This window comes from Crocodylus siamensis, chromosome 4, assembly GCF_052110815.1.
Source record: "Crocodylus siamensis isolate JL-2025a chromosome 4, ASM5211081v1, whole genome shotgun sequence".
NCBI lineage: Eukaryota > Metazoa > Chordata > Crocodylia > Crocodylidae > Crocodylus > Crocodylus siamensis.
The window spans coordinates 141026399-141048204 of NC_143398.1; the positions used below are offsets into that span (position 1 = coordinate 141026399).

The 21806-nt window shown below is 43.5% G+C and overlaps 1 protein-coding gene across 1 annotated transcript; it reads left to right on the plus strand.

Moving 5' to 3' along the window:
* Positions 1-9303: 9303 nt before the first annotated feature.
* Positions 9304-21646, plus strand: LOC149866601 (C-type lectin domain family 2 member B-like). The gene is made up of 5 exons (XM_090043955.1): positions 9304-10829; positions 14499-14594; positions 18007-18206; positions 18662-18765; positions 19643-21646. The coding sequence occupies exons 1-5, from the start codon at positions 10745-10747 to the stop codon at positions 19791-19793; spliced, it is 636 nt and encodes a 211-aa protein (XP_089900081.1). The 5' UTR covers positions 9304-10744; the 3' UTR covers positions 19794-21646.
* The last annotated feature ends 160 nt before the right edge of the window (positions 21647-21806 follow it).

Sequence of the window (21806 nt, forward strand, 5' to 3'; positions counted from 1 at the left end):
ACATGAATTGTCTTAGCTGACAGCACAGCTCTAGTTAAGATCAGGGGTTAGAGAAATGTTTTCACTGTGAAGTGGGGAGAGAATATGAAGAAGAGAATCTAAATTGCTGAGTCAGCTCAAGACTATGGGACTGTAATTCATCTCTACATGTCTTGCATTTCCCATGGGACAAGAGATTGAAGCTTGGATTCAGCCACTGGAAATATATAACTAATGGAGTAGTTTTATGTCAGAAGACTGCTGAAAAAAGCTTGTATCACCCTAGCAGCACTGCAGAAATAAATCTGTCTTTATAGTAACTTCTGTAGTACAGCCTTTCCTAAATGAATGCTTTTCAACTCAAAAGTTTACATTTGAGACTCACAATAAAGGAGCTTGGCCTCTGAGAAGGATGGGATAGTCACTTTTAGGAGTTACCTGCTCTAGCATTTTGTAGTGGCCTGGTTGGCCCTTTAAACTGCTGAAGTTCAATACAACTCACAAATTCCATTAGCTTCATCCCATCACATGTCTGAGTTTAAAAACCTGAAGATGCTGCAGGAAATGAAAGGTCTAACTCACAAGGTAGAGTTTTTCTTCTTGAGTATTGCACCCAGTGCCCCAGTTAATTTGGATGGTACCAGACAGCTGGGCTGCATGTAGGAGCCAAAATCCAGTTTCAAGAACAAATTAGTGATTACAGAAGTTTACCTGCCTCCCAAAACTTCAGTTCAGAGAATTTCTTGGTGATATTCCATGAGATGATGATACAGTCACCAAACCCTGTACTTTTGGCCTTGTTTCTAGAAACTGATTCTCCACTGCTGTTCACCTGTGCAGAAGGCTGAAACATCAGAGTGGAAACCTTCTGTACAAATATAGGTGACTGTACCAGGTAAAAATCGTTAATAATAGAGCTGTAGGTAAATGTGTTACTCTGGATCTAAGGCCAGTGAGAGCTTGCCAGTGTAGTTCTAATTTAGTTCGCGTTTGTATTGGTAGACAAATGAATGAAAACATCAATCTGGTTTCATAAAAAGTTGAATAAAATAAAGCTTAGTGTATGCTGCTTATTACTGATACTTAAAACTCTAAGTGTGTTTTTCATTTTTCATAGTTCTTTGCCATTCACGCCTTAACTTCTCTGTATTCTGTGTAAGTTAATGTGCAAGACAAATTAGTTTTCCCTGCCAAACCAGATCCTAGCTTCCAAACAGCTGAACAGCCTTGGTGTCTAGCTATTTTGGATAGGCAGAAAAAAATTAAATTATGTACCAAGAGAGAATCTGTAGTGGACACTAACACTCCTGTTGAAGAATATTTGAGATACAGTACTTGGAAGTATGATTTAGAAGTTACTGTAGGTCATCACTGAGGCAATTTATGCTTGAAGGGGGCTGGGATTTCTAGAAGCTGCTCTGTTAGCTCTGAAAGTTCATATCAGGGGTAGGGAAAATGCTAAGCCACCTGATACACATCTCATAAAATTGATAGTAGTGGAACCCTCAGACAAAGAGAAGAGGGAAGATACTTAGAAATGCCAAGTTGCTTGAATGAGCCTTTTTGAGACTAGCTCATCATGAGGGCTGGTCAGGACAAAGCCAGCAGGTTTTTGTTTAGATCAGTGTGTAAAGTTGATTTTGTTTCTCCTTCTGAATTGAAAGGGATAATTTCTGTAGTTCAGTATGCAATGAAACCACTGTTTTTGATGTGATGTGCAGAATGTAACTTAGGGTTTTTGTTAAAATCTTCTTGATGTGTGCTGCTTCTCTAATAAACTAACCTGGTTTTAAGATCTGTTAAAAGTGTCTTGAAAATACCCACTGTCATATTTCTCTAAAGAAAGCAAGGAAACAAAGCAGGCATGTCCTACACTGTTCACTGCAAGGTGAAAGTGGTCTGTGTGTCTAAATGCACTGCCTTCTGGTCTGGCTAGCAGTGGGAGGACTGCAGTAGGAGTAGAATCCTACTGCAGAATGGAAAATGGAAATGGAGAATGGAAAAAATCCTCACCAGAGGGAAAAACCCTCTTTTTGGTCTCTGTCAGAAATGCCAGCAAGCGGATCATATCATACACGTGTATGTGAGTAGTGCTGTTGGAGCTCTGCTACTGCAGATGAGCCAAATTTTCCTGTTGTGTGTAGGCAGGTGATAGGTAACTGAATGTCACCCATTAGCAGTACTAAATTTAAGGTACTGGTGTAGCTGGTGCTGGAAACATTAGTTTTTTTCATGAATTAATGGTCCAGAGCTGTATTTGCATTGGCTTGTAACCGCTTATCAAAAAAGCAGCATGCAGTATTGTACAAAAATAAGGAAGAGTGCAGAGTAAAACAAATCAGCTCTTGCAGTGATAAGAATCCCCTATACACAAGGGATTTTTCTGGCTGAACAGTAACAATTCGATATACTGTTACCAGTAACATGAATAGAACTCCCCTAAAAATTAGATGACATTAAGGTAAGATTGGAACAATTGTCCTTATAACATAGCAGCTAATACAGGATGTATAAAAGCAAGGCAAATCTCCCCTAGCCCCTTGTGATACTTTATTGTGCATATACTACGAGAAAAGGAGATAAAGTGTAACTGGGTGCTAGTTAGTGACTAGCTTGCAATTCTGAACATGAGGCTCAGTAGCTCAGGCCTCTTTCATATACCCATCAATGTGTTAGAATCCTGTAAAGGTCTTGCATGTAAAAAAATAGAATTCAAAATGCCTGACATGTAAACCCCTGTTCCCAGAGTGAAATCCAGAACCCAGTGATGGGCAGTGAAGCATTTTGTACGGTCCCTGGGGAGAAGGAAGTGCCTCAAAGTGATTGAAATCAACCAGGTCACAGAGTGGGGTGCTCCCTGCAGGCTTCTTGTAGGATATTTTGGAGACAGTGATGTGTTTGAAATACTAACCTCTCCAGAGCTGAGGTGTGTCTATCTACAGCCTGGAGCCCTCCTCCTTACAAATACTCTTCCACAGAACTAAGAAGGATTTGCTTCTTTTCATGTGGGATGGGGAGGTTGAGAGTTCTTGGTCTCTGCTCCTATGTGTTTTATATTTTATTCCAGGGGTCAGCAACTTTCTTAAATACCACCACCAAAGCCTCTCACACTGCACATGGAGAGGTCATTGCCACCAAAGCTATGATTCCATGGCTGGACCTGAAGTCTCCATGGGTTGTAGGTTGCTGACCCCTATTTGATTTAACAGCTGAGTATGAAATGTAAAAACATAACTGGGAGAAGGATCAGAAATCAGGATTCTTGCTACTTGAATGCCAAACCCTTAGGCTAGAGTTGTGTTCCCTCTTGCTCCTTCTCTTTGGCTCAGTAACTCCTGAATTCTTTTTCTGCATGCTGACACAGCTTCAGTGGGGGTAGAGAGTGTCCACACCCAGTGTAGTCATTCATTTGGTGGTAGGAGATCTGGGTCCCTTCAGGCTAAGGATAGCTTTAACTCTGGGTGAGTGCTCCACCCACTTCCTAGGTGAGTGCTTCAACTACAGAGCTCTTATTGAACAGGTAGGTAATAACCCTTCCACGCGCCTTAAGAATTTAAAAACTTCCTTTTGTGGAAAATAGCCTCAGCCTGTTGAGTTGTGTTAGGCTGGATTGGCTGCTTAAGACTTGCATAGAGGAATGCCTAGTTTGTGGATTGCAGCCTATTTTAGGATGCAGGTATGTGCTGGATTACTCCATCCACACTAGTTTAATACAGGCACAGAAGCTCAACTCTAGACATAGGTCAAACAGGAAGGAACCCAGGTTCTTCAGGCTGCTTGGCCTTCACCTATGGCGGCAGCATATGCAGTCAACTGACAGGACATTGGGGCACTCCTTGTTTTAGTTTTAAACCTGATACCTTCATAAAACTTAGTTTATAAGACCTCAGGTGACAGCAAATGAAACAAGTGCTCCAAATGGAACAGAAGTGAAATCACAGAACTTGTACCTTGTTGACCATCGTGTACATTTTATTTATGCACAAGCAGTCATTCACAAGTATGCTGCAAACCAAGAATTATTCCCTGAAGAAATGAAAATGCTGTGAATGAAGACTGAAATCAAGAGCTGCTCCAGGGAACAGCAAACTCTGCAGTCAACTATTTCTTCCAAACTGTTTGCTCAGCAGTAGTGCAATTGCCCAGAAACCCAGATTGACCATGTTGCCAGGCTGACACTATTGGAGGTCAAGGCTAAATATTCCAGCAAATGAGCCATAAGTGAAGTAGGCCTTCTAAAATATAGGGAGATCTCTCATGACCCAGAGTACCAAGGACTAACCCTGACCTGTTTTGCATTTACCTTGGCAAATGTTTCCCAAAAGGAAAAATATATATATTTGGTGGGGGAGTGCTCAGTTTAGTGAGGTACTTGCTTGGACTGTTTCTTGGAGGTCTCACCCCTCTGCCAAACCCAGGGAGCTGAAAGCCTATTTTTTGACCCTTGCTGACTTTCTACCTCTGGGGCAGGGAGCTAGACTCAATGATCTTCTGAGTCCCTTCCAGCCCTAATGTCTATGAAATCTATGAAATTTATTTGGAGCAGAATAAATTAAAAGGTGTTTGGGCAAAAGGTTGTGGGGGAGAGAAATTCCTTTCCCCTTCCTATTTCCGCCCTCAAGAGTTTCTTTCTAGTATCTCCAAGGAATCCCCAATCACCATACTGAGGAAACACCTTTTGACACAGAAACTACTAGAACCCTTTCCCCATGCAGTTTCTGAAGTTTAAAATGAGATAGCAGTAGCTGCCAGTCGCTTAAAATAGGGTGCAATCGTGTCATAGCTATAAGGACTGTTTTCACAGTGGTTTTCTTGTTCCTGTTAGTGACACAGATGACTTGCTTGCAGGGCAAATCTGTTCTTGCTCAGCTGGCTGTCTGAGTGCCACTGCCTGTTTAGTTTAAAACTACCTAGATGTGTCAGATTAACTTAATTTTCACAAGCATGTTACCAGAAGCGATATTTTCTGGGAGACGGACCAAACGTGTTGTAATGCATGCAAATTAGGCCTGTGTTCCCAGGGCCATTTAACTCCTGTCAGCTCAACCAGGGTTCAAATTACTCTTCAGCTCTTAGGGGGTCTGCAAAAAAATTGGCCAGGTTCAGGGCTGTGCGCACAGGTCCCTGCCAGTACCGCAGGGTTGGGGCCAGCAGCAGTGGCAGCCAGAAAGTACAAGGGGGGAGGAGGGGGGAGGTAATGACTGGCTTGCAGGGTGGGTTCTCATCTCTTACGGGGGGGGGGCTCTTATAGGGGGACTTAGCCCCCCTTCAAGCTCTCCCGTAATTCAAACCCTGAGCCCAACAGCAGGTAGCTGCTTTACTTGACCTTTGTTATTGAGGGTGTGATGAAGGAAGCTAAGCGGATTAAGTTCTAGCCTGTAGTTCTTGTTGGCAACACTTCGGGGCAGGCTCAGTGGGCAGGGAACGCTTCGGGGCAGGCTTTACTGTAAATAATGCTTGCAAATAGTTATCTGTGTAGGATATCTGTGTCCTTTTTACTTTTGGGGGCAGATGGTAGTTTAGGCCTGAAAGAACAGGTTATGACTGGTTCCCCATGACACAGTGTTTAATTGCATTGGGTGAGGTTGTCCTAGGTTAAGATTATAGTTTTGTAACTCTTTTGTTGTAAACTTGGCTGACTGGGCTTGAGAAGGAGTGAAAAGCTGTGTGGAGAGCTGCTCTCTCAAGAGCTGTGTGGAAAGAAGGTCCCAGGGAGGACAGAGAGAATAAAACCGGCCACCCACATTTCACATCTGTAGAGGGGAGTGGGGATGATGACTGCATTGTAGACCTTTCTAGAGATCATGACGAATAAAGAAATGCTGAAGCAATTTACCAAAGGAGGCACTTGCATGGTGGATCTCCTCATCAGTGTTCATTCGGAGGTGGCTACTGAGATAGGAGATGTGCTGGACTACCTCCTGAGTCTTTCCCTTGGTGGTAGTTTGGGGAGGGGGATCACATTCATGGCCCAGGGCAGGCTGTTGGAGCACTTCAGTCTTCTCAATGTTGAAAGAGAAGCCCAAAATCAAGTAGGCTTCTCCAGAGAGATCCAGCAGAGTTTGAAGGTTTTCCTCAGTGTGCACAAGGATAGTGCAATCATCAGTGTGTTGAAGGCCAAGAATGATTGTTTTGATTACTTTGTCTTTTGAGCATAAATGCCCCAGATTGAATACTGAACAGATGGAGTGTCATTTCTGGAAGGAAGGCAGTCTTTAATGAGAACCAGGAGGACCTTCAGAAAGATAGAGAGCAGAGCTGGGGTGATGACGCATCTTTGCTTGATGCCAATTTGGATGGGGAAGGTATCCAACTCCAATCCACTACAAAGAATGATCACAGTCCCATTTGGTCATGAAGAAGCCTCAGGACCTTCATGTACTTTTTCGGACATCCAAATCTGGCCAGTACTTTCCACAAGGTTTCATGATTGATGGAATCAGAGGCCTTAGTAAAGTCAATGAAGGCCATATACTGGTCCTGATGTTGTTCCTGACACTTTCCTTGACCTGGTGGGCCACAAAGATCATGTCAGTTGCCCTACAAGATATCTGAAACCACACTGAGATTCCAGTAGGACTTCCTCAGCAAGAGCGAGAAGGTGGCTTGGGAGGATGCGGGTGAGGATTTTCCCTGTTGTGGGTGATACTTCTATAGTTCTTACACATAGGTTTATCTCCTTCCTTCAAAATAGTCATAGTGTTCACATTCCTCAGGTTCCCTGGGATCTCTTCATTGTTCCAGATTTGGAAAATAAATTCTTAATCTCAGAACCAGTTCCTCACTGCCAGCCTTGTAGGTGCCAGCAGGCATGCTATCTGGTCCAATAGCCTTGCTGTTCTTGGTTTCCTTGATGGAATGCCAGACTTCTTGTATGACAGGAGAGTTGGCATGCGATCCTTTCAGGGTGTTGAAGGATGAACTCAGTGGTGGTATCCAACACGATCGACTCACGGTTCAGGAGTGCCTCAAAGTGCTCTTTCCATCTGGCTTGGAAAGCTTCATTGTCTTTGAGGGGCGTCAAGCCATCTTGCAACCACAAGAAAGTTGGGTTGTGGGAAGCTGGGTTATAGATGGCTTTCATTGCTTGGAAAAAGTATGCGTTTCATGTTTGTCAGCATAGAGCTAGATCTCTCTGGCTTTATTTTGCTACCCTTGTTTTTTGTTTCCCAGATCTGCCTTTGAACTTCAGCTTTGAGGAGCTGAGATGAGGTGTTAAGAGGATCAACAATTGGGGTAAACTAGAAACTTTACAAAAAAAACACTTAGGGTGTGTGCGTGTCTAGGTGTGCGTGCATTACCTCAAGCCCTCTTGTTTCTGGATGCTGCTAACAATCTTAAGTCATGTCTGACTGAGGCAATAGCCTGTGGTTGTGGGTCATTGCCAGATCTTTCCCATCCTCATATTTAAAATGCGTTGGTCCTAAAGGACAATTTCTTGAATTGCCCAAAGGGGAAGTCAAGCCCTATTCCTAACCAGTAGGCTTTGAAAAGTGAAACAGAAAAAAGAACAACCCAAAATGCTGCAACCTAATTTGCTTTTGAGATGAGGTCTTAGCCTTTTCATTCCCTGATGAGGTATTTCAGTAATCTGCTTTTTCCAGTGGATTGCTGAGGGATAAGGAGAAATATCTGAGACTGGGGGGTAGTTTGTGTTTAAGAAATACTGGTGTGTCTGGTCACATCTCTCATCATTTAAAATAACCTCTTACTGTGGAGATTATAAAAACTGAAACGAAGTCAGGCCTGTGGTCTATCCAGCTCAGTATCCTGTCTCTGACAGAGTCTGGCACCGGATACTTAAAAGGAAAGCTTAAGAAACCATGCATTGTATAGATGTGGGAATTATCTGGCTATACCTGGCTGACCAGGCTGCACCATTGAGTTGCATGTTGCCTTTGAGTTAGTGGGGAAAAGAAATTTCCCATCTTGGAAATGTTTTGAGATTCCAAGAAATATTCCAATCCCTAATGGGATAAAATAAGACTGACTATGGGTGCCAACCTGCCCACCTTCCACCCCTCACCCTCTGTGACAGTCCAGGATACAGAGCAGTTTACTGGGATATGAGAAGAGACTTGAGCCTTGATTTACCTTATGCTCCTGCTGAATCATAATATAAAGATTTGATCAATTGGTTATCCAGTTGTAGTTTGCATTCTCAGCATATTGATCCAGACCAGGCTGCATTCATAAAGGACAAATACAAGCTGGGTATTGTGCAATGCACAGTGACAGATCCATTTCTTTTGGTAATCTCTTGATTTAGAAAGAACATTCAATATAACAAGGGTGCAACTTTCTTTTTCAAGCCCTGCCCCCTACCTTCATTCTCCCAGATCCTCACGGGAATAAAAAGACTTAGAGTCTTTTTATGCAAAATGAGATGCAGCTGGATGAGTCATGGAGGTTAGATCTCTGAGTCTGAAATCACATTGTGATGGGAAACTAAGTAGGGGTTTCCAGTGCCTTACGCACTTTTCACATTGACCAGGGAAATGTTTGCATAGAGAATGAGGACTTTTATACAAAAAAAAAAAACTTGGAGGAAGACATCAGACAGTGCCTTTGTATGCTGCTGTCACTTGAATAGTTTTATCTGTGCCAAACATTTCTTCAAGGAAGTAACCAATGACTTGGGGAAAATATCTGGCTGCAAAGAGAAATTAAACCAAATCTAAAATGGTTGCTATAAATGTCATCCCTGTAATACATTTGAGTACAAGTGAGCAGTACATTTTTAATGAGTGATTGCATGTTTCTCTTAGGAGCTAAGCCACTTTGTAGCAGAGTTCCCTCACACTTCCTATTAAACCATCCAGGTGTGGTGATTTACAGCTGTGTACCACCTGGTTCCATCACTTTTGTTTTTCTGGCAGCTCAGTCCCAAATAAGAACTCTTCTACTGGAGGATGCTCATGAATTGTGAAGTTTCATAGAAAATACTGTTCCAGACTGTCAGGGACTTAAATAGTCTTTTGGATGAAGCATCCTCGCAGAGCTTAGAAAGCATAAAGAGAATGAGATGTGGTTAACTCAAAAAACTATACAGATGGGTAGGCACCAGGACTGCATCCAGACACATCTGCGGTGCCACATACTGCACATTCGGTTGTTCTCCGCGTTGCAAGGCAGCAGCGCAGAGGGATTTTGTTGTGGGGCAGGAGGGAGGAGGGGTTGACACCTGGATATCCAGGGGTCAAAAAAACCCACGGGGGGGGGAAAAAAACCAGTGTGGCGCTGCCCAAAGCCAGAGCCTGGCCAGCCAGAGCCACACTCTGCTGTTGCCCAGGCTCCGTGCGGCAGAAGCGATGTGGGTGCAGCCCCAGGAAGCCCTCAGAACCACAAGCGTACGTGGCACAGGCATTCCCTGGGGACAATTAGTGGCAGCACAAGGTAACCAAACATCTATGCACTCCTGGATGCCGCCCATGGTTTTAAAATGGATGTGGAGTTTAGTTTCCAGCTAGTATGAAGTTCTTGTATAATGTGTTTATACAAATGCTTAGAAGACAGCAGCAGGCTGTCAGAGAAGTGCGGGATCACTCTTCCACCAGTTGCTTTGATTCTGACATCTGGAGTGAAGGTTCATTCTCACCAAACCCAAACTGTATCCTGGGACCAAACATCAGTACTTCTGGTCCAAATCTGAACCAGATTCAGTCTGCTCAGGCTCTGAATGCTGAAGGGGAGAGGGGCAGGGAACAGATCAGTATGGATAGACCTTGCATAAATGCTCTTTCTTAGCTTCCACTCTCTGCCATTGTGAGACACAAGAGCCTGGACTAGCTGGACATGTGGTGTGACCCAGTGTGTCATTGCTTATGTTCTTAACCTTATGCCAAACCTTGAACCATGCTATAACTCAAACTAGCCACCTAAACCAAAATCCTGAACTAAACTCTAAAGCTGTCTGCCAAGCTACACACTTACTCAGATCATACCCCATAACTTGGACCCCTAAAGCAAAGCCTTATTCACCTCAACCCAAGCAGAATCCTGAGATCTTTCCGAAGAGGAACAGCCACCCACATTGGACTTGTTACTGAGAGTATGAGTTCAGCACTGACTACTTTTTCCAAATTGAGGTTCCCAGAAGTCTTTCCAGTGTTCAGAGCAGTTTGGTGTGTTTCAGGGGTGAATTAATTGGAGGTTGTTAATATGAAAGCTTTCTGTTTAGCTCATCCGCCTGGGACTCTGCTTTTTATTGTGGCATTGCTTTCATTTTTAACAGTGAGCTTCCTCATAGCTTGTCTGTAGTCAGGGAGTTTTAGAAAATGCCTGTCTGGTTCTTTTTTCTTTGTTTTTGGAGGCTTGCCACAAGATTTTTTGTGGATTAGAAAGTTATGAAGTTCTGCAATGGAATTCATTCCCAACAAAAAAATAACTAAAAATAATTTGGTCACTATGAGAAACTCTTCTCCATTCTGAGCAGGCAGAGAGAGCCATGTTTTTCCAGGAGTCAGTTTGAGCTACGTGACACAAAACACAATTGGGAGGGTTAACTTCCCTATGTTAAAAACTGACTCAGTCCTAGGTATTGCCTAGAGCTGTTCCTGCTCCCTGAGTGAGTTTAAAGCCATCTTAAAGGAGCTCAGCTGCTACAGTTCAGATTGGAGACCAGCTGTGAAATCTGCAGAGAAGAATAAGAAATGCACCTTTCAGATGTGGCTTGTGTTTTTGCCAGGATCTTCAGTATAAGGAAGTGAAAAAAACATCTGTGCACGCATGCACCATTTTGCAACTCCCCCTGACTGTCTCAGAGATGGGGCAAGGAGGAAACCCCACCAGAGTAATGCTACAACCAGAGGAGATGGATGTTAAAAGAGACCAGAAGAACAGAAAAGCAGGTAATGTGAGTTTTAGTCTGATCTTTATGAACAGGCTGCAGGGAAAGAAAGCTTGGCACTTATATAGATTAGGAGGGAACCTCTAGCTAAAATCTGGCCCTTGCATCCAGGTATGATAAGGAATGTGTGAAATGTGTTGCCACTACATGTTCAGCTGTACGGTGGGACAGTTCATGATTTGGGTATTTTGTGATGGCTTGTTTCAGATGCTGAAAATTTTAACTCTGTGGTCTGTATAGCAGGCTATGATTTTTAGCAGTGCACATGGGGAAAGGCAATCACGTTTCAAAAGTACACAGTTTAGCTGGGCTGCTAGACACCATTTTAGCAGAAGTACAAAACAATCCAGGGTGTGGGTAGGTATTGAGTTTTAGTCAGAACTCTACCTAACTACAAAAACTGCTTCTCATTACTGGTGGGAAAGTGATCATGTATCTTTTAATAGTTTCTTACTTAAATACTGGGGAGGGGCAAAGATCCTATGAAGAATAAATACTGTAAATACATGCATCAAATTCATATATTTATCTGCTTAGCTTTTCTACTGTTTGCTTTTCCTTTTTTTTTTTTTTTTAATAGTGGTCTGTTTTCAGACAGGGAAAAATTGCAAGAACCCTGCCTCTTTTGGCTGTGAACACTGAAATTTAGCCAGGATATATTTCCAAAAAGTGCTTGAGATCTTTATACCTACATAAACTAATTTCAGTGATCATGTCTTATCTGTCAGTTCTCTCACAATTTATCTGTCCTGTACCCATCTCCTAGAGTCCTAATAGCATGCAACATTTTGTCATGGGATTGTTGGAAAGACTCATTTTTTTTAAAACTCCCTCCCTATTCTGTGTAATGAAGAATTCTCTGATTTGTCACTGCTTTTATTCTTCTGTTCCAATTTATGCATACTGATTATGATGAGCAGCTTTCCCTTTATTAGCTACTACTTTTTTGAAGAAGGTGCAATGGCAGCTTTTGGGTGACACATGATGTGAAGACAGAAAAACTGTCATTTTCCAGATTCCCAGAAATGTTTCCCAAAATTCATACATCAAAAATTCCTGTGTCTTTTTGGCAGTAGTGATAAGCAGCACGTTGCAAATCAGGCAGGAACATCTCAGACACCAAAGATTTTTAAATGTTTGTTGCCACATGGGTTCGTTTATTTTTTTGTATTCAAGATTATAAATTAAAGTTATACTCCCCAGTGGTACCAACTGTTGGAATGCTGTTTGAAAATCAGTCTTTATAGAGATGGTCAGAATCAGTTCTTAAAGTTCCTAGAAAATAATCTGCTTTAAGTCCTATTCCTATTTTCTCCGTACCATCATCTGAGAAATAGGACTCTACAAATCCTTTGCGTGGTAAGAAGCCTAACAATGTTCAGAAGCCTGTGATACAAACAGGAAACCTTATGAAACCAATTCAGCAGTTTCCATTCTCACTGCATTTTTTTAAACCATAAAGATTTTAAATAAGAAACAGAGATTTGAAATCTGAGAGTGAATTTTGAGACTATGGCACATTTATGCCAACAGCTCTGTTTTACTCTGGGTCCAGCCAAGCAGGATCTAGACAACACTGTCTTCTGATGAATCTGTCCTAAATTGAAACTCCCATCAATTTTCATATATTTGCATTTTAATAGACTTGGATGTAGATAGTTGTGAGTGGGGAAACTCAGGTTTAAGAATGACTGGAGGATTCTCATTTACTGTTTCACTGGTGAATGCTAAGCCAGTTACAGGAAGTGACACACTTCAGCAATGTTTCAAATGTCCATTTAGTTTGGGTCTTTGACTCCTCTCTGGCATGTTTTTCAGAGGTAATGAGCATTCACAGCTCACATTTTAAATGTATTGAGCTCTGCCAGGTACCTTTGACAGCCCTTGGACCTAATGTTCATGTTGAGCACCCAGAATCGGGGCATTTTTCGCTTGATTTATTGAGAAAAGTTGCTCTTTGGATGCTACCCCAGGTGCTGAATGATGCTTGGTGACAATACTGAGATATCACTGATGAATTTTTCACATTCCATTGGGCAGCTTTAGATATCAACAAGAAGATGACCTAACTGATTACTGAACAGCCCAAATTTTTCATCACCTTTCTCGCTGGCCCCTACGTGTCATGGTTACTGGTCACGAAGAAGTGACATACTTTTGAAAAAAAATCATAGGCCATCTTCCTAAACCTTTGCAAAGTTTGACCAAGACTTCCCTGCTTTTCTTTGCTCAAAAAAAAGAACAAAAGAATTTCCTTGGGAAATGTCTATATTTTAATATCTTTAGCATCTGGCACTTTTTTTTATGTTATGTCCCCTGTTCACCCAGACCCTGATCTTGTAACTGGCCCCATATGTGGGGACTCTTTACGCAGCTAGAGTTTGTTAAAGCTGGGCAGAACTTTTGTAGAGTTATCACCTCCATGAATGCATGTTCATGATGGGTACATACAAGAGCAAGAGGATGGGCTAGTAAGTAAGGGAGTAACCCTTATGTATTAAGGTCTAGGGTATAGTTCTAACTGTGAGGAGGTGTTATGGTTATGGTTGTCTCTAGAAGATCTAAGGGTCTTAACAGTTCCTGCTGGATATATAAATGAAGTCCCTTAATTCTTTATCTCTTCTTGAGCTGCAATACACTCACCTGCAGTAGTCAGTCAGTGCTTTTGAGGATCTGTGTCTTTATGCTTTTGTGATATAGTAAAGGGACAGTAAACCACTGTTGATTCCTCACTCCACAGGGATTGGCAAAGATAATGACTACTTAATCACAAGTGATTATCAGTAATTATCCATCTTGTCAACATTTCATAACGTGATTAATCACTCATGGATAAACAGTCATCACGATCTTGATGCAGCCACTTGCACAACAGATTCTCTGAAATCTTCACTGCATTTACAAGATGCCAAACAGTTCACTAAGCTGACGGGTCAGTACAGTAGAGCGTAATACCACTGGGTTTGGCTTCCAAACTACCTGCAAAAGTGAGAGTTTGGAAAGTATCCAGGGGTATACAGAACTATGACTAGCACTTACTGGATTGCTGCTGAAGTCCAGCTAAATTAAGAAGCCTTTGAAAAAAAGACCGTAGCGAACACCTGAGTGAATTATCTTTAATTCAGCAACCAACTGTGAACTAAATGGGTTGTGATTCACCCAGATGTAAATGACCTAGATTCTTCTGTAAGAGGAAAGGATTTTTATGGATGACATCTTTTACTGGTATCACTGTATAGTTGGGAAGGGATATGAACAAGCTTTCAGGTATGAAGTTACTTTATATCCAGCTATACAGTAGGTCCAGTAAAAACTATCACCCACAAAAATCCTTATCTCATGTTTCTCCTGAATCATCACAGGTACGACATCATCCTAACTCTATCTGGTTCTTCTGTACCTTTATTAATAACCAGTAGAGACTTATGCTTTTAATATTGACTAGCCAAAGTGTTTCCTAAACAAAGTAGTAAGATTTCTACAGGGAGTTGCAGCTGTAATCTCTTAAAATAGCACAGTGTAGCCTCCTTATAGCTCCAGAGCTGTATCCACGGTGTTTTTCCTCCACTGACGGGAAATAGTTAATAAATGAGGTTTTGCTATGAAACAGTACTCTGTACCCATCAGCACATCCCTGTGCTGGGATAATTAACAATACTTTATTTTTCAGGGACTCAGACTGTGTACATGTTCCGGAGATGTACTGTGGCTACCTTCATAATCCTCACTTTGGTCATCATTTTTGCTTTGGCTGCTGCTCTGGCAGGTGAGTGAGGAACTTTTTCCTCCCCATCTTTGCTTTTCACAAAGGTTGCAGTTTCCTTGGCTTTAGTGTTGGTTCTCTTCCTCCTTGTCCATTCTCCCCACCCTGCTCCTTCCCCAATCCTTCTAGCATGGTGTGTATATAATTCAGTGGGTCATTGTGTCCTTGTAGAGTGTTGCAGTCACTGATGCCACCAACAATTGTCATCCTGCTAGTGACTCGCACATAAGAGCTGCTTTAGCTCAAGTGGTATTGGTCTGATGTTTGATACTGCCCAACAACCTGTGGTGTCTGTTAATGGATTGCCACAATGTGTTACATACAAAAATATCCTGTTTTATAATAATGCACATGAAATGCTGTACTGATGGATTATCTCTCTAATTCAGGTGTGCTCAACCTAGGCCTTTGGGCCAGATCTGGCCTGCTCTACCATGTCATCTGGCCCGTGGGACACCCCGCAGGTCTGGAAATTTGGTGGCAGGGGAACAGTGCCACTGCTGTCCTGCTGCCAAGTTTCCAGACCCATAGGAAGCCCCTGGGCCCTGCATGCTGGATGGGACACCCCATCCCAGCACACAGGGCAGTACAAAGGCAGCATTTGGGACCCACAGCCCAATCTTGGTGTTGAGGGCTTGGAGGAGGCAACACCAGGCCTCTGGGACCCAATTCTGGTGTGTGGGGCGCAGGAGGCAGTGGTACCAGGACCATGGGACCCAATCTCAATGCACTGGAGTGTAAGAGGAGGTGGCCCTGGGCCCCGGAACCCAATTCCACTGCTCAGAGGGTAGAAGGGAGTGGTGCTGGTCCCACAGGCCCAATCCTGGTGCACAGCAGATAGGAGGGGGTAGCATTGGGCCCCTGGGGCCCAATCCAGGTATGTGGGGCAGGGAGGGGATACTTGTTGGGCTTCAGGGCCTGATTGAGCCCACAACTGGCCCTGTGCCACTCCTCTGGCCCACAGGGCTAAAGGGTTCAAACTAACTACTAGTCTAGTTGTTTACAAGTCTGTACACCAGACTGGCCCCATTCTGGGAAAGACACTGGGGGGAAAAGCACATGAACTACTGCAAATAGATTTCACACTCCAGTCAAAGTTGTAACCTCTCTTTTGAGTCCAGACCTATGATATGACCTCCTTTTATAAAGTATACCTCTATCTTTATTGAATAGGAAAGGCACTGGAATTCATGGTCATCCTCTTGCCCCTCCTCTACCTACTCCCCTTGCTGTTGCCACTATATTTGTAGACAGAGATGCCTCTTTTAATTAGTGTACTTGTGATCACTGACATTTTGAGCAAAAGCAACCTTTTCCTGATTGGCTCTGAGTATCTCAAGTGGAAATCCAGTTGCCCCAGGGAAAGTGTCTCCTGGGTGTGTCTTGGGTTAGTGCATAGCAGAGGTGCCAGAGGACTGGAAAAGGGCCAGTGTGGTCCCCATTTTCAAAAAAGGGCGGAAGGAGGACCCAGGAGACTACAGGCCCGTTAGTCTTACCTTGGTCCTGGGGAAGCTCTTTGAGAAAATTATCCAGTAGCACATCTGTGAGGGACTAGCAGGGGAGATCATGCTCAGGGGCAACCAACATAGGTTCATTCGAGGCAGGTCCTGTCAGACCAACCTGGTAGCCTTCTACGACCAGGTCACAAAATCCTTGGACGCAGGTGTCGTGGTGGATGTAGTCTTTCTGGACTTGAGGAAGGCCTTCAACACTGTCTCTCACCCCATTCTCATTAAAAAATTAGGTGACTGTGGCGTCGATCCCTACACAGTCAGATGGGTCGCAAATTGGCTGGAGGGCCACACCTGGAGAGTGGTGGTAGACAGGTCTTTTTCGACCTGGAGGAATGTGGGCAGTGGGGTCCCCCAGGGCTTGGTCCTCGGGCCCGCACTGTTCAACATCTTCATCAGTGACTTGGAGAAGGGGGTGAAAAGCACCCTGTTCAAATTCATGGATGACACTAAGATGTGGGGAGAAGTGGCACGCTGGAGGAGAGGGACAGGCTGCAACTAGATCTAGACAGGTTACAGGGGTGGGTGGATGAGAACAGGATAGGTTTCAGTACTGACAAGTGCAAGGTATTGCACCTGGGGAGGAAGAACCAGCAGCATACCTACAGGCTGGGGAACTTCCTTCTTATCAGTGCAGAGGCAGAAAAAGATCTTGGAGTCATTATAGACTCCAAGAGGAACATGGGCTGCCAATGTGGGGACACGGTCAGGAAGGCCAACTGCACCTTGTCATGCATCTACACATGCATCTCGAGCACATCCAAGGAGGTGATCTTCCCCCCCGTGAAACACTGGTCAGGCTTCAGTTGGAGTACTGTGTCCAGTTCTGGGCGCCACACTTCAGGAGGGATGTGGTCCAGAGGAGGACCACTTGCATGATCAGGGGGCAGCAAGGCAGGCCCTAAGAACGGAGGCTACAGGACCTAAACCTGTTCAGCCTCCACAAGAGAAGGCTGATAAGGGATCTGGTGGTCATCTACAAACTGGCCAAGGGGGACCAGCAGGCAATAGGAGAGTGTCTGTTCCACTGAGCACTACCAGGAGTAATGAGGAATAACAGCCATAAGTTGACTGAGAGTAGATTCAGTCCAGACACCAGGAGGCGCTACTTCACAGTCAGGGTGGCTAGGATCTGGAACCAACTTCCAAGGGAAGTGGTGCTCACTCCTATCCTGGGGGTCTTCAAAAGGAGGCTAGATAGACATCTAGCTGGGGTCATTTGACCCCAGTACTCTTTCTTGCCCATGGCAGGGGGTCGGACTTGATGATCTGCTCAGGTCCCTTCAGACCCTACCAACTATGAAACTGTGGAAGTATGTGAAGATAGGAAAAACCAAGTAGACTCACGTAGCCTACATTTTCCTTTGTTGTCAGCCGACATAGACTGTACTGTAGAGGAGCTTCTTGGGTGCTGTGTCCCTGAAGGTGTAAGCAACACAGGCAGTAGGGCTTCCACACCTAGTTAAGAGTTCCTAGAAATATTCTGCCATCATTTCCAAGAGAAGGGAGAGAGACATCTATTAGCAGTTGCATGAAACATCCCTATCATTATCATGGGGGTGCCATGAATTTCAGTGTCTTCCCTATTCAATAAAGGTAGAGATGTACTTTATGGAAGGAGACGGTGTATCATGTCTGGACCCAATAGAAAGGTTAAGACTTTGACTGAGTTGTGAAATCTTCTATTTGTAGTAGCTCATGTGCTTCTCCCCTCCCCCCGCACCCTGCATCTTCTCTAGCCTCACAAGTGCAGTAGAAATGGAATAAGTCTGAGATTATTATCTCATGCTTCATAGATATAGAGAAGATGTGCTGCTCTGAGTTTCGGTCAAGATAACACCGTAGTGGAGGAGGCAAATATCTACCCTCTTACCCACAATGTGTCTTGACTTCTATTTTTTCAGTTAAAAAAGACAAACTTCCTTCCACTTCCCATCAAGTATCCTACCTGCTCATCCCTGCAGCTTCCTGTCCAGATGGTTGGATTGGTTACAGAAGGAAATGCTACTACTTTTCAGAGGATGAGGGGAACTGGACATTAAGTCAAAGCATGTGCTCTTCATACAATTCCTCTCTCACTGTGATTAATAGCCAGGAGGACATGGTAAGCAGGAATGAACCAGTGTGGGTGAAAGTGCAGTTTGTATTAGTTTCATAGTTGGTAGGGTCAGAAGGGACCTGAGCAGATCAAGTCCGGCCCCCTGCAATGGACAGGAAAGAATGCTGGGGTCAAATGACCCTGGATAGATGATTATCTAGCCTCCTTTTGAACACCCTCAAGGTACAAGCGAGCACCACTTCCCTTGGAAGGTGGTTCCAGATCCTAGCCGCCCTGACTGTAAAGTAGTGCTAGTCATTCTAGAGAGGTTAGTTCCATGTCCGGCAGAAAACTTGTCTTGATCTTTTCAGTTAAGTTAAGACTGGAGGCAGTTATTTGCTCCTGTGCACTACAGGGGGAATCAGGTAGAACAGAAGGGTCAAAGACATCCATGAGTGCATTGTGTAATCCATGGTTTCCTATTTTCCTTTTTTTTTTTTAAATTTCTTTTTCCCAAAAAGAACTTTGTAATGCGATATAAGGGCACCCTTGATCACTGGATTGGACTAGGCCGGAAGCCAGGGCAGCCATGGAAATGGACAGATGGCACCGACTTCAACAACTGGTAAATTCTTTGCTTCCTATAAATTTCGATTTTGTATCTCTTGCACAGACAGCACCACTAACACAACAGCACTCCCTAACATCATAGTTGGGAGAAGTCTCTCTGAGTCACCTTGTCCACTGGACTGTCTCTGGAGCCTTGGCACTGCAGAGTCTGGGAAAATGATAAACCCTTGTTCTCTAGAGCATCTAGAGGATGGACACATTAAGCACAGCTAGCCTGGGGGGGAGCTTAGCTACAGGACTGCAGTACTGTCCAGTTTAGTTCTAGTCTTTGGTCCTGGAATAAGCAGGATTCTAGAACTCTTGAGTTTCAGGAGAGCTGCTGTTAGGCAGGAGCTGAAGTTTGCCCTTGAATCCTTTTTAGCTCCCTGGTCAGGCCCTCTGGTAGTGGCTGCTTCTCATTTTCTTGGTATTTCTTGTTTGATTTTCTTGTTTGTTTTTTAACATTTTTGATCCAATTCCGCCCAGGAAGACCATTGAATGGTACACTGGGGAAGACTCAGATTGGAGTATATGGAAAGGCCTTGAGCCTTCAAATGCTGGGGAACAACAGGCTCTGCAGTAATTACTCTTGAATATCACCTCAGCTTTGACGCAGCACTTCTGATGGCAGTATTTAGAGATCTGAAATTGAGATCTCTTTAGATCACTGAGAAGTAAGGATGAATATGGTTTTATATTGAGGGATTTTTCTTCCAATATGGAGTATTTGAGTGGTTTTTCCTAAAACATGATACTAACCCAGGACAAGGGGGGATATGATGGTTTGAGAACACAGAAGTTTGCTCTACCAGTCTCTGCTCTGTAATGCCTGTGAAAGACTATTTGCTTTGTGGCTGTTGAGCTGATTACCATTCTTTTCTGTGTCTTTGCAGGTTTGAAGTAAAGGGAAACTCTCTTTGTGCTTACCTCAATGAATTTGCTGTCAGTAGTTCTGGATGCTACACGGAGAGAAACTGGATCTGCAGCAGGCCAGATGAATACACACAGAGGCAGCAAAAAGACTCAGAAGTTATGGTCACCTAGGGGAGTGTTTTCTACAGACTGTCTACTGCAGTTGCTTTCCCTGGTTCAGAAGTCGCCTTGTTACCACAGATGAACGTTTTAGACTCTGCAGCTCTTAATGGTGTGCTTCTTTCAGCATAGGGACTGGCTTCTGTGACACATCAGGGTACAGGCCTGCCCTCCTAGCCAGAGCCGTTCTCTCACGACAATCATGCTCTGAAGTTGTCCTCTTCTCACTGATCGAAGGACCAAGGTCATGCCTAATAAGAACTGGATTACTGATTTTTTTTTTTTTTTTCTTTCCCATGCTGGCAGCTTTTGGGCAAGAGTCGTTCTGCTTTGGTATGGGGATGGGCCTGTCGGCTTGGGAAGGCAGAGTGAGGAAAAACTCCAGGATGGAGTTCCGCATCAGGACTGAACTCAAGCAAGTGTTGCTTGTGAATACTGGTGCCACAGGTGACTTATACAGGTCAGATCACAAATGACAGTGAAACCTTTTAATATTGTTACCACAGCATCATAATATTTCTGTACCATGTATGGCATGTGAAGAAAACTCTTTTCAAAATATTTAGATTATTTTTGTAATTCTCCTGTATGTACAACAAAGCCTTCATTCACCATTTTCCAAACTCTTTCTACCAACGCTTTCACTCTTTCTGGACTATGTTACTTATTACTCCACCTGATAGGATTCTATTTTTATTGGTAAATGTCAATAAATATTAATTTCACCTCACACACACCAACGAAAAATATTTCTGTCATTAATATTCAGAATTTATAGAAAGGGAACATAAAAAAAGTGATGGCTGATGGAGCATGTGACAACAGGGGGAGCAGTCCTACATAACCATGCTGACTGTAGTTTGGACTGTAACTCCCAGAAACCCCAAGGGACTTGGAACAAAGGAAGAGGAAATACTACCAAATGAACAAAATTATTAAAAGCAGATATGATTGATTGATTTATGGATATTTATTTTTTATATTTTGACATGCGATTTGTATAAAGCTTTTAACAGTATGCTGTCGTTACTAAATTGCCTGCCCCTACACACCCTTATTTTGCACAATCCTGAAAATTTAAATTGGTAGAAATTGAAATAAATGCTTACAAATAAACATCGATGTTATCCATCAAAACCATGGAGAAGATGAAAATCTAATTCTGCCACACCTACTTATTACCCACTTTTAAAGACGGGGCCTCCCACGCTCCATCCCCACAAGTAGAGGCATGCACAAATTTATGCTACTACTTTGTGCTGCAGTACATGCCCCTACTCATGTGGTTTGCAGCAGGACATGTTGTCCCACTGCTCCACGTGCTGCATGTGGGGCTGGCTGGGGCACAGGTGCCTCAGCGTAGGGCTAGCCAGCAGGCAGTCCCCATGCTAAGACGACTTGTGCCCCAGCCAGTCAGGGAGTGGCATGTGGAAATGGCGGAGTTGACAACCCAGAGCCCAGGTCAGGGCTTTGGTACATTAGATACACCTCCTGTGCCCTGAATGAGTGAATTCCTCCTGGTTTGAACAGTGGTGGCCTGTTGTGGGGTCCCCTTCTGTGAACATTTAATCCAGTGCCTAGGGATCTCGCAAAGCTTGTTTTCCAGACACTTTGACAAACAGAAGAAAAACCCGTTCTGAAAAATCAGACAAACTGGCTATGTGGTTGTGGATAGATACAGACACCTCCGCCATTTTAATGCAATTTATGACCATATTTGATAAAGAAGCCCTTTCCCACACTTAGATGCACTGTTTATAATGATACATGGTGTTTGTGATTCTAAAACAACTGTTCTTGTCTGAGCATCACTTAAGCATGTAACCCCTTGTCTACTGGCTCCTAATTTACTCAAATTAAAACAAGTTATCAAAAATGCTTCCTTGTATCATTACATAAGACAGCTGCAATTCAGCTGGGAGGTACAGCCTGTTATCTGTATGCTGAGGGGATGGGACATCCTACCCCTCTTTCTAACTGGGCATCTAACTATGCTGACTTCTGTGAATCTCACCAGTAAGTCTT

Excerpts from the sequence above, each read along its gene's own strand:
- LOC149866601 (XM_090043955.1), top strand. The coding sequence starts at position 10,745 with ATGGGGCAAGGAGGAAACCCCACCAGAGTAATGCTACAACCAGAGGAG. Across the intron at positions 10,830-14,498 it reads CCAGAAGAACAGAAAAGCAG|GGACTCAGACTGTGTACATG; the intron begins GTAATGTGAGTT and ends TTTATTTTTCAG. Across the intron at positions 18,207-18,661 it reads TTAATAGCCAGGAGGACATG|AACTTTGTAATGCGATATAA; the intron begins GTAAGCAGGAAT and ends TTTCCCAAAAAG.